The sequence below is a fragment of the Aegilops tauschii genome, chromosome 3 (genome assembly GCF_002575655.3).
Source record: "Aegilops tauschii subsp. strangulata cultivar AL8/78 chromosome 3, Aet v6.0, whole genome shotgun sequence".
NCBI classification, from domain to species: Eukaryota; Viridiplantae; Streptophyta; class Magnoliopsida; order Poales; family Poaceae; genus Aegilops; species Aegilops tauschii.
Window position 1 is genome coordinate 623,970,541 of NC_053037.3, and position 14,017 is coordinate 623,984,557.

The window sequence follows — 14,017 nt, forward strand, 5'->3', positions numbered from 1 at the left end:
AAATAGATGGGAGGTTTGGAAAATTTCTGTTAGGACAACGAGAAGTTGTAACTGTTTGAGAGTAACCTCTAGCAGCGCAAGCGAAGTCTGGGTTACTTGTGTGAGGCAGATAGAAGTGGAGCCTCCAATCTATTATTCTATAATCCCACATGTATTTGTTTAGTGTAAAATTTGAGTGCAATGTATAGTACAGGTTGAATAATACTTCGATCTTTAGTGGAAAGCTTTGTGTGAAATTTGTATGTCAATGGTAGAATAATGGAATTAACACACGGAGAAACATAAACTGCAATCGATGAAGGACGGCCAGGCCATGCATATTGTTTCTCCTTCTCGACAAGAGGCACTTGTATTTTGTTGTTACTTAAACGGGCAGAAGACACGTGTATTAGAAAAGACACGTGTGAAAGTTGGGATCCATCCGTTAAATATATTTGAAAAATAAACATGCAAAATAGTTTGGGAAAGAAATGGAGCACGCTCAATTTCCTCTTGAATACTATTGGGGGGTTTATCGGGCCACACTTATCTAAAATAGGCCGCTCTCAAACAGTTACAACATGTCATTGTCAGAAGGCAAAAATTTCAAAATGTCCGTACATATATGTACAGGGTCGACGACTTTAATCAGTGGAGCTGTCGTATTATGGCAGGCTCCTCTTTCTCTCTTTTCCTGCTCACTGTACAACTATGACATAAAGTGTCTTTGACATTATCTCTCCCCTCTCTCTCAAAATCCATCGATTTTCTCTCTCATAGTTTAGATTGTTCATATCCTTCAAACCAAAATTTATTATTTTTAAACATATTACATATTTGAACTCGTGGGGTCAAAAGCTTTAGAACAAGATAAATCTTGGATACATTTCAAACACGTTAAAATATCAGCATTTCAATCCACTTTTCGTTCAATCTATTTTGAGTGTGCAAAATTAGTTTCTTGAAACGAGTGAAATCATATTTTGGAAATGAATGAAAATATTCTTTTAAATGAGTGAATTTTTTTAATTAAGTGAAATCAGTATTTTAAAATGAGTGACATATAATTTTTTTGATTTAAAAAATATGTATTTTGAAATTAATGAATTTATCTTTTTGAAATGAGTGAAATCTGCTAGTGAAATGAGTCAACTCATTTTTCTTGAAATGAGTGAATTTTGATAATTGATTGAAATAAGTGTTTTGAAATGAGTGAATATGAATTTTAAAATATAATATTTTTCAATAAAGCGCAATCAGTTTTTTCCGCAAAAGGGTGGATTTTATTAGCTTAAATTGAAGCATCAAGAGAATACAAACACGATGAGCACACACCCGGCCTCTGCATAGCTAGGATGCACACAGCCAACACCAAAACACACACAAAAAAAACCAAATGGGCGAGAAAAAAGAAAATGCAAATGATCGGATCCGTGAAGATCTGAAGAGATGAACTCCCCGAAGATCTTTCGATGTCGAATGCCAACATGGAGCCACAGGAGGTCGCTGCACCATCACAGTCTGCAGCCACCGGCGCTAGGCCGACCAAGATCTGGACCATTGTCACCGGCCGAGGTACCATGCACCGACGTCGCGAGACCAAGCCGCCATCTAGCAAAGCCCGGCCCAAGCACCGCCAGAGGCCGCACGCATCCACCACCTCCGCTGGAACAAGTCCATGCTAAGGAAGTCCACGCGCTGCAGTACCACCCCAACGAGCAGCCACCCATGCAAACATGAACATCCCCACCGTCACATCCTGAACCATCCGCCAGGGGCTGCCTTAACTACGTGCAGCCAGCTGCCGAGCCCCTCCGCCGACTGCCAGGACCTCGCGTCCGCCCGTCTCCATGCCCACCAGAATTGAGTTGCCGCCACGAGAAGAAACCACGCCGCCGCTGTTGGCCGCACAAGCTTCACTAGGCGGCGTCCTCTGGCGGCGGCAAGGCAGGAGGAGGAGGGAGGAATGGTGGGGCGCTAGGGTAGAGTCACGCCCGAGCCGCCTTGGGCAAGGCGACACGGGGTCGAGTTTGTTTTTAGCAGCGCAATCAGTTTTAAAAATGAGTAAAATACGTATTTTAAAATGTGTGTAATCTACTTTGCTGTGTGAAATTATTTTGAATTGAGTAAAATCAGCTTTTTTGAATGGAGTGAATTTTTTTAAAATAAACGAGTGAAATCTGTTTTTTTTAGAAATGAGTACTATGTTGCACGGAATTTAAACTTATTTAAAATATATTCAAGATTGATCTTGTTTTAAAGATCTCGCTGTGAGGTAGTCAATATATATCAATGAATTAATATCGCACAATGCAATAAAATGCTAACTTTTTTTGGTAGAGTAAAACGTAGTGGATGGGTAGAAGGGATGACTTTAGCATCGCTGAGCCCACACGAGGTAATGTCGACACACAATTCCAAAAAGTGACACGTTAGGTGGGTACCAAGCCGCTATCAACAAAAAGATGCAACCAAAGATGGGTATTGTACGGAGCAGTGCCAAGAAAAAGCTGGAGAGTAGTTTGTCTCGTGCACGAAAAGAATGGCTGGCTGGACAATTCACGGGAGGTCTCGTGCACGGAAGAATTTCCAGTTTCCACTATATAACGTCCGCATATCTCTGAGTCGTGAGATTCCATGCCCAAACTGCTCCTCTCAAGGCAGTTACAATTCGCGTACGGCAACGCCAACTATTTCCACCCCGCCAGTGCCTGTGCCAGTGCCACCTCCAATTCTGTCCACCCACCTTCCATAGGTTCGAGATGAAGCAGACCGTGGTCCTGTACCCCGGTGCCGGCGTCGGTCACGTTCGCCCCATGACAGAGCTCGCCAACGTCTTTCTCAAGCACGGCTACGACGTCACCATGGTGCTCGTCGAGGAGCCCCTTAAGTTGTCAGACTCCGGCACCACCGTCATAGAGCGCATCGCTGCCTCTAACCCGTCCATCTCCTTCCATGTCCTCCCGTCCATCCATGCTCCAGACTTTGCCGCCTCCGGCAAGCACCCTTTCTTACTCATGCTCGAGCTCTTGCACTATTACAACGAGCAGTTCGAAGCATTCCTCCGCGCCATCGACCGGAAAAGCTTGCACTCTGTTGTCCTCGACATGTTCTGCATTGACGCCACCGACGTTTGCACGAATCTCGGCGTCCCTGTCTACACGTTCTTCGCAGGGAGCGCCTCGTGCCTGTCAGCCCTAACCCAGCTCCCGACACTGATTGCCGGCAGGCAGACGGGCTTGAAGGAACTCGGGGACACGCCGCTCGATTTCGTCGGCGTTCCGCCGATGCCAGCGTCTCATCTCATCAAGGAACTGCTGGAGCACCCCGAAGATGAGATGTGCAAGGCCATGATGAACATCTGGAAGCGCAATACGGAGACCATGGGCGTTCTCCTGAACACGTTCGAGTCGTTGGAGAGTCGGGCGGTACAGTCTCTGAGGGGCCCGCTCTGCGTTCCCGAACGGGTTCTGCCTCCGATCTACTGCGTCGGTCCATTGGTCGGCAAGGGCGCCAAGGATGTGGAAAAAGTAGAGAGGACCAAATGCCTCGAGTGGCTAGACATGCAGCCCGACCGCAGTGTCGTGTTCTTCTGTTTGGGGAGCAAGGGCACGCTCTCGACAGAGCAGCTGAAGGAGATGGCCATTGGCTTTGAGAGGTCAGGGCAGCGGTTCCTATGGTCCGTGCGCATGCCTGCGGGAAGCGACAGCCCAGAAAAATATTTGGAAGGGTGCCCTGAGCCGGAACCTGACGCGCTCCTGCCTCAAGGGTTCTTAGAGCGGACCAATGGCAGGGGTCTGGTCATCAAGTCGTGGGTACCGCAGATGGACGTGCTCGGCCACAGGGCAACCGGCGCGTTCGTGACACACTGCGGATGGAACTCGGTACTGGAGGCCATTGTGGCTGGGGTGCCGATGTTGTGTCTGCCGCTGGAAGGAGAGCAAAGGATGAACAAGGTGTCTATGACAGAGGGCATGGGCGTCGCTGTGGAGCTGGAGGGATACATGACAGGTTTTGTGAAAGCAGGCGAGGTGGAGACCAAGGTGCGGCTCGTGATTGAGGGTGAGGAAGGGAGGCATCTCAGGGCCCGGGTAGCTGCTCTCAGGGAAGAGGCCAAGGCGGCCCTGGAGGAAGGTGGCCCGTCGCGGGTGGCGTTTGCCCAGTTTCTGTTGGATGTTGATAATCTTGGAAAGCAACTCGGCGATTGACGCACTAGTATGTACATTTATGTTGCCAGCATGTTGCTAGTCCAAGCCGCCCTATTTACATTTTGGTTGCGTGGTCAATAACTTAAGTCACTACTACCTCCATCCTCTCAAGAATATGACCTATATCGATATAATTCAATTCATAACTAGGGAAATTATTCATAGATTTGGTATTCCTTACATTTTAACTATGGATAGTCCATCCATTATTGCAGAAAAGGAAAACATCAAAAACAAAGTTGTAGAGGTAACCTCCAGCAACGTGAGCGAAGTCTGCGTTATTTATGTGATCAGGTGGATGGAACTGGAACCTCCAATTTATGGAAAATCCCACACATATTCTTTTTGCGGGGGAATTTCAATAGCTTTATTCAAATAAAGGCATTTGCCCAACAGTCAGCCAACAGGTTGCTGGTCAGGAAGCTAGGAGTTTTGTCCAACCAGCTTTCAGTCACGTCAATCATGTTAGAATGCTTGGCACAAATATTTAACACATGTTCAATAACAAAATAATCAAAACTACTAACAAGCTCTCCAATTTCTATGAAAATTGGTGCCACGACTGAACGAGAGTCATGGCGAGTGGTCCAGAGAGGTTCACCAACTCTAGGTAATCCATCTACGGAATGACATGTGTAAATACCCTAAGCTTGGCAAAGATGACCCATCGGCTCCGCAATGAGAGGATCAGTTACTCCTGGGTATAGCTTACTCCATGCCCCTAGAAATGAACTGGATGATCGAGCAACACGCCCAGCCCCTCCTCTCCCATCTTCTCGCTTGATAGCAGTGTGGGTTAATCTTGGCATAATCCGGGTCTCGAGGATGCCACCAACCATGGCCGGGCATCACAAGAGCATGAGGTCCAGGAATATCCACGAGTGTGATGGCCTCCCTAATAAGACGGATAGAGGTTGCCGGGTCGGAGCCTTCCCCCTCCTGCGTCAATCTATTTCTTAGGTGCCAAATTGGCCACATCATGAACGATCCCTGCCAATGAACCTATCATCACACAGTGCCCCTGGCCCATATTGATGGATGTAGCCTAGGCATATGGAAGCCGCACCTGCTGCTGTGGCTGGTCCCACAAACGTTTTGGATGTGAACACTTTAGCAGTGCGTGCTCCAGATATTCATCCATAGCCATACATATTTTGCAAAGACCAATCTGCCTTGTATGACTAGGATTGAGGGTTCAGTTCAATAAGTTTCGTCAGTGTTTTTTAGTAATGAAACACTTCACAGAGACGCGTGAATGTGTGAAACACTTGGCACGCTTTACACAGCCCCATGTGTCAAACGCTAAAAAGACAAGGGAGAGAGTTGGCCGGAACACACGGGACTAAGTGACGGTTTTCTAAATACGGTAAAGCAAAATTCACCGACCGTATTTGAGCTGGGTGTTATATCACGAGTGATATACTCATGAAAATTTATTCTCACGATAATTGACGTTAAGCAATAGCTGACTCGTACTATTGGAAATTTCTTGTATTTTCAGATATGGTGGTGGAGGCAGCTTAGAGCAACTCTAGCAGACCCCGCATCCCGCCCCGGCCCGCAAAATAACCGCCAAAGTGCGGGTCGGGGCGGGAAAACCTGCCCGATCAGACCCCACATCCCGCCCCGGCCCGCAAATATTTTTGCGGGGCGCGGCAAATCTTCTCCCCCAACCTCTAGTTTCACGGGCTGGGAGGCCGACCCGAGCTCAACCCTTATCCTCAGCGAGATTTGGCGGGAGGGACATTTCCGAGCTCCCTTTCCCGCTCCTCCCACCCTCCGCCACCATTGCCCCGCCTCCGCACGCTCCGGTGCTTCCTCCCTGGCCGTCCCTCGCCGCCATGTCCGACCCCCAGCTGTCCCCCGTCACCGTTGAGGTCGCGCACGGTCCTTCCCCTCAGGCGGATCTCGTCGCCGACCATGTTGGCCCCGCCGCCGTCGCCCAAGCAAACGACGCGCTTGCCCGCAAGCGGCAGGGCAACGTGGTCGTGCAAGGCAGGAATCCGGCTGCCCCCGCCGCGATGGCCCGCGCTCCGGGCGCCAACGCGGCAGCGCGATCCCGGCCGGCGACGGAGAAGGTCGGCATGGTCGCGGGCGTAAAGCGGAGGAAGATTCCGGCTACAAAGAAGCCACCTTCTTCATCCTCTCACTCCAAGATGGACTCGATGGCGAGGAGTAAGGATCGACCAGGATGGTGCCGGACATGGGCGCAAACTTTTGCAGGGCCCTCTTTTGCGTTTGCCATACTCAACTTGGCTTTTATTTGCGCGTAAAACTGTGTTATGTCGTTTGAATTTGGACTTGTTTGTGAAACCCTATATCAAATGCGAGAATTGCAGTTTTTCTGTTTGCGGGTCGTCGCGGTGGTGCCCGAGCAGAACCCGCAGAAGTCGACCCGTAAAAAAGCATATTCTGCGGATATACTTTTATGCGGGTCCATTTAAGGGGTCTGCATCTGCGGCCGTCCGCGCCGGCCCGCAAAATCGGTTTTGCTTGAATTGCAAACACATTTTGCGGGCCGGCAAGATGCAAGGTCTGCTAGAGTTGCTCTTAGTAGAATTTTTTCCAGCAGCGTCCTTGTCAGGACTGCAGCAAAGTCCCTGTATCCCATGGAAAATAGACAGGAGGTTTGGAAATTTTGTGTTATGACACTTACGAGTTCTAACTCTTTGAGAGTGACCTCGCACAGCGCAAGCAAAGTAGTCCGGGTTACTAAGAGAAAATAGATTCTCCCGTGCATGCATCTACCGTTGGTATAGTTGGTGATCACAGTGCATCCAAACTAGCCTTCAATGTACACGTGTAGTATTGGCTATCAATTTAGCTAGATTTCAGTCGACAGACTTTTCGAGTTTGGGTCAATCGATTTTCAAACCATGGAAGGAGAAGGAAGGAGAAGGAAGGGCCTCGCCGGAGAGAAGGAATGGGCTCGCCGTCATCGCCAAATTATCTATCTTAGGGTTCAGGGTGGGGGCAGTGGTAGCCGGCGGTGGTGAGGGGCGGTGGCCGGAGAAAAAACTCGGTGTTGGGGGGCCCTAGAGGGATGGCCGGGACGGCGGAAGACCGGTGGTGGGGGGTGGTTTACGGAAGGGCGGGGCAGCGAGGCGGTCGCGGGAGGCGGCGGCCGGCGGATAGGGCTGGGCTGGATCGGCGGGTGCGCGAGAGAAAGAAGAGGCAGAAGGTTGAAGATGAATGGCGTCCGTTAGATTTTGATCAAACGGTTGGAATAGAAGAAGGAGAATCGACTGACCCTTTTGAAATTTCAGTGGACTGTCGCCTAGCCGCTCCGTTGTGTATTATGGTAGGCCATCAACCCACTTTACCGCCGTATAATGGACGCATGCAGGCTTGTCTTTCTCTTTTTTCCTGCTCACACTACAATCATGACATAAACTGTCTCCGGCATTACCTCTCGTCAGAAATTCAAATATTCAAAAATAGAGTTTTTATTCGATAGATATCAATGAATTAATATCGCACAAGCAAATAAAATGCTAGATTTCCTATGTGTAGAGTCGTTCTGGATGGGTAGAAGAGGATGACTTTTGCGTTGCTCAGCCAGCACGACTGACGTATCACTGTTCCACTGCGAATGTTGACGCACGATTTCTGAGACGGGTTGATTGGTGTTGTACGGAGCAGTGCCAAGAAAAAGCATTGGAGTAGTTTGTCCCGTGCACGGAACGAACGCTGGCTGGACCATGCAACGGGAGGTCCCCGTGCACTTCGCCTCAGATGGAAATGGTACGAATGGACTGACAAGGATCGGCCCTAGACCAGCACTGAGATCCCTTGTGATAAGGATGATCTTGCTCTCTTCTCTGCATCCACTGTGGTTTCCGTCGGGAACGGAGTTTCTGCCAGTTTTTGAAACGATCGTTGGCACGAGGGAAATGTGCCACGGCTCCTTGCTCCGGATGTCTTCAAGCTCTGCTCCCACAAAAGCGTCTCTGTCCATGATGCAGTCTCCAACAACAAATGGATGCTGTGCCTCCATCGGATTTCCGAGATTACGCAACTCTGACAGTTTGCTGACCTCTGGACTCGGGTGCAACAGGTAACACTGGATCGACTAGCTTCTGACTCCATCTCCTGGGTCTGGAACAGCTCCAAGTCAGGGGCGAACCCACGTTATGGTGAGTGGGGGCCTAGGCACCCACTGAAAATTTGAAATTTCAGTAATATTTGCTTGTGTTTTGGGAAAAATATGCTTAAATTCTTTGAATTTCTATAGAATATGCCCCCACTCAATTAGTTTGCCCCCACTCCAAATACTTTCTAGGTCCGCCCCTGCTCCAAGTCCTACTCCGCATCCTCGGCGTACCAGTGTCAGTTCCTTGGCTCCGTCTCTCCATTTCATGTGGGCAATAAAGGTGGACGCCAAGTGCAAATTCTTCATGTGGCTTTGGCTACGGCCGTATCATCACAGCAAATAACCTGGCTGTTCGTGGAATACCTCATGATGACATGTGCAGCCTTTGTGACCAGGAGAATGAGACCCCCACCCATCTCATCCTTGCTTGCCCGTTTGCTCGGACAATATGGACTATGGTGGGGAATGACCTGGGCATGCCCATTCTTGCAACTAATGCTCACATGGCTGTATCTATTAAGCATTGGTGGGATGACTTGACTTCGTGTCTTCAAGGAACGGCCAAGAAGGCGGCCATCTACAGTGCTTGGAACATCTGGAAGGAACGGAACAGGCGTGTGTTTGAGCACCATTTGCTCCAGGAACCTGCTATCCTCCATCTCATCAAGCAAGGCATCTCTCTTCCTTCTATCTCTGCTCGTTGGCTTTCTGATGTAGAGAACTCACCGGAACCTGAGCCGGACTGATCCTTTTATTTTCTTGGTGCGGGTCACCCTAACCCCACACTGTGTACCGTAACATTTTTTTCTCCTTATTATTATACTAGTCGTCAACCCGTGCACTAGTACTTTTTACTTCTTAGTATGTTAAGTTTTTTTGCAATATGAAATGTCTGACAATTATACAATGTTTTCATAAATAATTATTAAACACGACATGCACTATTTTTATTGGTTAGACATAGGACAAAAAGGAGTTATGAACCTTAACTAATGTCTCATTATTAATTTTGAATGCTAAATGTGCCACCATAATACACAAAGATTGTTCTCGTGTCATTGCAAAAGACCTCAGATTTGTAGGTATTGTAAAAATATGAACCTGAAAGTTTGTTAAGGTATACATTTGTGGACAATATATACAGTTGCATAACATGGTAGAATTCACATGATGGTACTGGGAACAGAGGACGCAAAGTTATAAGTGTGGTTACAAATAGCAAACCGGAAAGGTTGGACCTAAATATTAACGAATATAAGTAATATGTGCATGTTCTCTTCAATTATAACTTATAAGTTCTGCAAATTGAATACCCTGTAGTAGCATATGGTGACATTTTGCCATGAAGAAAGATAGAGTTATGAAATAATTTATTTAGATAGTTCGTGAAGAAAAACATTCGGAATGTTCTGGGCAAAAAATGATACTCCTAAAAGACTTTGTAACTTAGCATGTGGAGACATCGAATGTAGACGGCACATTGCATTCCTTCTAGAGACTGGCATGTAGCCTGCACCTGGTGGCGTAAAGGAGGAGTTTTTAACTACTTAGTGGACCTTAGAGCTTCGCTTTTTGTCTCAGTATGTTGAGTCATGACGGCTCCACAGACGCCGAGCATATTACTCATGCATGGTCGCAAGAAATAAATTACATAGAAGCACTATGCATGTACGTATGTTGATATCCACCTAAGAAGCTAAAAGAAATTCTACACCTTATGTGATTCACGAAAACATTTATCATTAGGACCGTTTCTGGAAAAAAAACAATATATCATTAAGATGGACACTTCTTTTGCCTTTGCACGTACTGTGCACATATCAAGATTTTTAAGTGATTCACATAAACATATATCATTTGGACTCTTCCCAAAAAAAAAAATATCAATAGGACTAAAGAGCACGTACAATTTATGGGCACGTACATGCATGCGCAGGGGAAAAAAGAGACCACATAGGATTTGCATTAGAACTTGGGATGGTTAGGAGGAGACCACATATAGATTTCATTTTGTTTTTTTCTTTCTAGGAAACGGGGAGAGACCCGGGTGAGAACGCCTCCTTTGTTTTATTATTATTAAGAGGAAACGTGGAGAGATCCAGGTGAGCATGTCTCCTTTTTTTCATGTCGCATGCTTCATCCTACGGCTAAAGTCACATTATATGCTAATCGGATGGATGCAATTTCTTAACTTTCAGGATTAACGTGGTGCCCCGTATCCCAACTGCCGGTTCCTAAAAAAAGTATTTCCACGTTCCTCTATATAGTATATCCGGATATCTTCTACCTCGACAGTGCCAGTGCCAGTGCCACCTCCAAAACATTTCTAAAGTCAAGAAGAAGCAGACTGTGGTGTTGTACCCTGGCGCCGGCGTCGGTGATGTTGGCCCCATGACAGAGCTCGCCAACGTCTTTCTCAAGCATGGCTACGATGTCACCGTGGTGCTTGTCAAGCCGCCCTTTAAGTTGCCAGTCTCTGGCGCCACCGCCATCGAGCACATTGCCGCCTCACATCCGTCCACCTCCTTCGATGTCCTCCCGTCCATCTGTACTCCAGGCTTTGCCGCCTCCGGAAAGCACCCATTCTAACTCATTCTCCAGCTCTTGCACGATAATAATGAGCAGTTCGAAGCATTCCTCCGAACCGTCGACCGGAAAAACTTGCGCTCTGTTGTCCTCGACATGTTCTGCATTGATGCAACCGACATTTGCCTGAATCTCGGCGTCCTGGTCTACACGTTCTTCGCAGGGAGCGCCTCGTGCCTGTCAGCCCTAACCCAGCTCCCGACACTGATTGCCGGCGGGCAGACGGGCTTGAAGGAACTCGGGGACACACCACTCAATTTCGTCAGCGTTCCGCTGATGCCAGTGTCTCATCTCATCAAGGAACTGCTGGAGCACCCCGAAGATGAGATGTGCAAGGCCAAGATGAACATTTGGAAGCGCAACACAGAGACCATGGTGTTGGGTTCTACGTAGGGTGCGTCGACTGCAAATTAAAATTTCCTACACGCAGAACAACCAAGAACATGCTACGGAGATGGATCACAGTTCGTTACCACTAGACGCGCAGTGCCGTGCAGCGGAAGAAGAGTTGGGGCAGCGCGTCCGCGTGGATCGTCTCCTCCTCGTCCGATCTCCCTCGAACAGCCGGTCGTCGGTTCCCACGTACAGGTTCACCGGAGCGGCACAAGTGCACCGCCTCTAACGGTATCCGCGCGTGCAGAAGGAACGTCGTGCGGCGGACTGCTAGGTCCGCACAACCGGCGCCGAGTGGAGGTGTCTATTCGCAACACATGCAAACCCTAGTGACAGCGCCGAAGCGATCAATCGCATGAGTGTGCCTCACCTCCACTTTATATAGGCATCCGTCGCGGGCTCAACACTTGGGCCTCGCACGGACCCTAAAGCCCATAAGTCTACTCGGCCATAATCCGAATACAGATCGGATCACATCCGACCAGTGTCCTCGGATCCGACCTCGTAGGTTCCTTCCCTTAAGCGCGCTACCCCTTAGGTTCAAGCCAGCCTGGTCACAGTTCGGATCACCTCCGAACTGCACGGTTGGTAGCGGCCTCTAGCAAGGCATGCCGAACACCAAGCAGACTATGATGCATGTTAGCGAACCTGTACATCATACTTTCATTCCTTTTGCCACACGATATATGTTGTCGGGCTCAAGGCGAGTCTGTCATCCTTGTGCTAGCCCGACCTCTTTCTCGTTCCAGTGATGTTGACCACTATCCGGATTATCTCATAATCCTTGTCGCATGGCCATGCTTATCCTGGTCGGATAACACGAGGGACCCAGAGTATATCTCTCCTGATCGGAGGGGCAAATCCCATCTTGCACAACCATGTCTCGCAGCATGAGTCTGGACAAGCCTGAAACTTACCTTTGTAACTACCCAGTCACGGAGTAGCGTTTGGTTGGCCCAAAGCAGGCCTGTCACCATCTCGAGTACATCTGCCAGCTCAGGTCTTAGGACATAGAACATATGTTGTACTAGAGACTCACACATAACATATCGCTGCGTCTCATAGTTGGGTCTGTCCGACTCGGACCTTATCTCGACTCGGATCCGACTACGTCGAATCCGACAAGACCTTTCCATGTCCATATTATCCGGTTAGCATCCAATGCTTAGCGGCTAGTGAGACTGAGCCATCGACCGTGTCATATGCTAGTCTAGTCGGCTGCGCGTCCACACAGCCCTTTCGACTAGGGACCTTTTAGGACCGTCATCATACAATGCATAGTCCCACAAACAAGTCACGTACTTGCTGATACACATCATTGACAATGTCCAAGGACTATCTTTATTCATAAACACATAGGAAATATCATCATACATGATTGCCTCTAGGGCATATCTCCAACAGTCTCCCACTTGCACTAGAGTCAATCAAATAGACATCGAATGCCCATAGCTCTAACATGCCCCTAATGCTTGGGTTGTGGAAGCGACTTAGTCAACGGATCTGCAACATTTGCATCTGTGTGAATTTTGCATAACTCTACATCACCATTCTTTACGATCTTTCGTATCAGGTGATATTTTCGATTTATGTGTCTGACCTTGTGGTGATTCCTCGGTTCCTTGGCTTGTGCGATGGCACCAGAATTATCACAATAAAGGTCCAACGGTTTCACCGAGGCTGGGAAAATACCGAGATCGTCCAGCAAGTTCCGGATCCAAACACCTTCCTTCGCAGCTTCACAAGCCGCAATGTATTCGGCTTCTGTGGTAGAATCGGCCACCGTATCTTGCTTGGAACTCATCCAGCTCACTGCTCCTCCGTTCATGACGTACACCAATCCGGACTGTGATCGACAATCATCTCTGTCGGTTTGGAAACTAGCATCGGCGTAACCCCTTATGACGAGCTCTTCCTCACCTCCATAAACTAGGAACATCTCTTTAGTCCTTTTCAGGTACTTCAAAATAGTCTTTACCGCTGCCCAGTGGCTCTCACCTGGGTTGGCCTGGTATCTACTCGTTAGGCTTATTGCAAAAGCAACATCAGGCCTTGTACATATCATGGCATACATGATGGATCCGATTGCCGAGGCATAAGGAATGTACATTGCCTCACCAAGGTCCTTCATCGAAAACTTGCCATTCAATGACTCCTTGATCGAGTTGAGCATCGAAACATCATTTCCAATCAGTACTATGTCATCCACATACAAGATCAAAAACACTGTCGAGCTCCCACTTAACTTCTTGTATAAACAAGTCCTCTTTGCTTTTGATGAAGCCGAAACCAGTGACGACCTCATCAAAACGAATTTTCCAGCTCCGAGATGCTTGCCTCAACCCATAAATGGATCTCTTGAGCTTGCATACCTTACTAGTGCTAGTCGGATCGAGAAAACCCTCGGGTTGTATCATATACACATCCTCGGTTAAATTTTCATGAAGGAAAGCCGTCTTGACATCCATCTGCCATATCTCGTAATCGAAATATGCGGCTATAGCTAGTACGATCCTCACCGACTTCAGCATCGCTACCGGCGAGTAAGTCTCGTCGTAGTCAATTCCTTGAACTTGTCCATAACCCGTTGAGGATATAACCATTAGAGTCACCCGCCCAGGAGGGGCCGGGTTACGTCATAATGATCATCACGTGAAGCCCAGTACCAAGCTTGAGGATGGCGGTTCAGTAATGGGCTTAAGACCCGGAGGCGGCTTAAGGCCCGTAGTAATAAACCGCCGTTATGGCAAGACTTGTA

General features: G+C 48.2%; 1 protein-coding gene across 1 annotated transcript; it reads left to right on the plus strand.

The window, feature by feature from the left end:
• The first annotated feature begins 2,624 nt into the window (after positions 1-2,624).
• On the plus strand, positions 2,625-4,351 carry LOC109748982 (anthocyanidin 5,3-O-glucosyltransferase). The gene has a single exon (XM_020307986.4). The coding sequence runs from the start codon at positions 2,742-2,744 to the stop codon at positions 4,185-4,187; it is 1,446 nt and encodes a 481-aa protein (XP_020163575.1). The 5' UTR covers positions 2,625-2,741; the 3' UTR covers positions 4,188-4,351.
• The last annotated feature ends 9,666 nt before the right edge of the window (positions 4,352-14,017 follow it).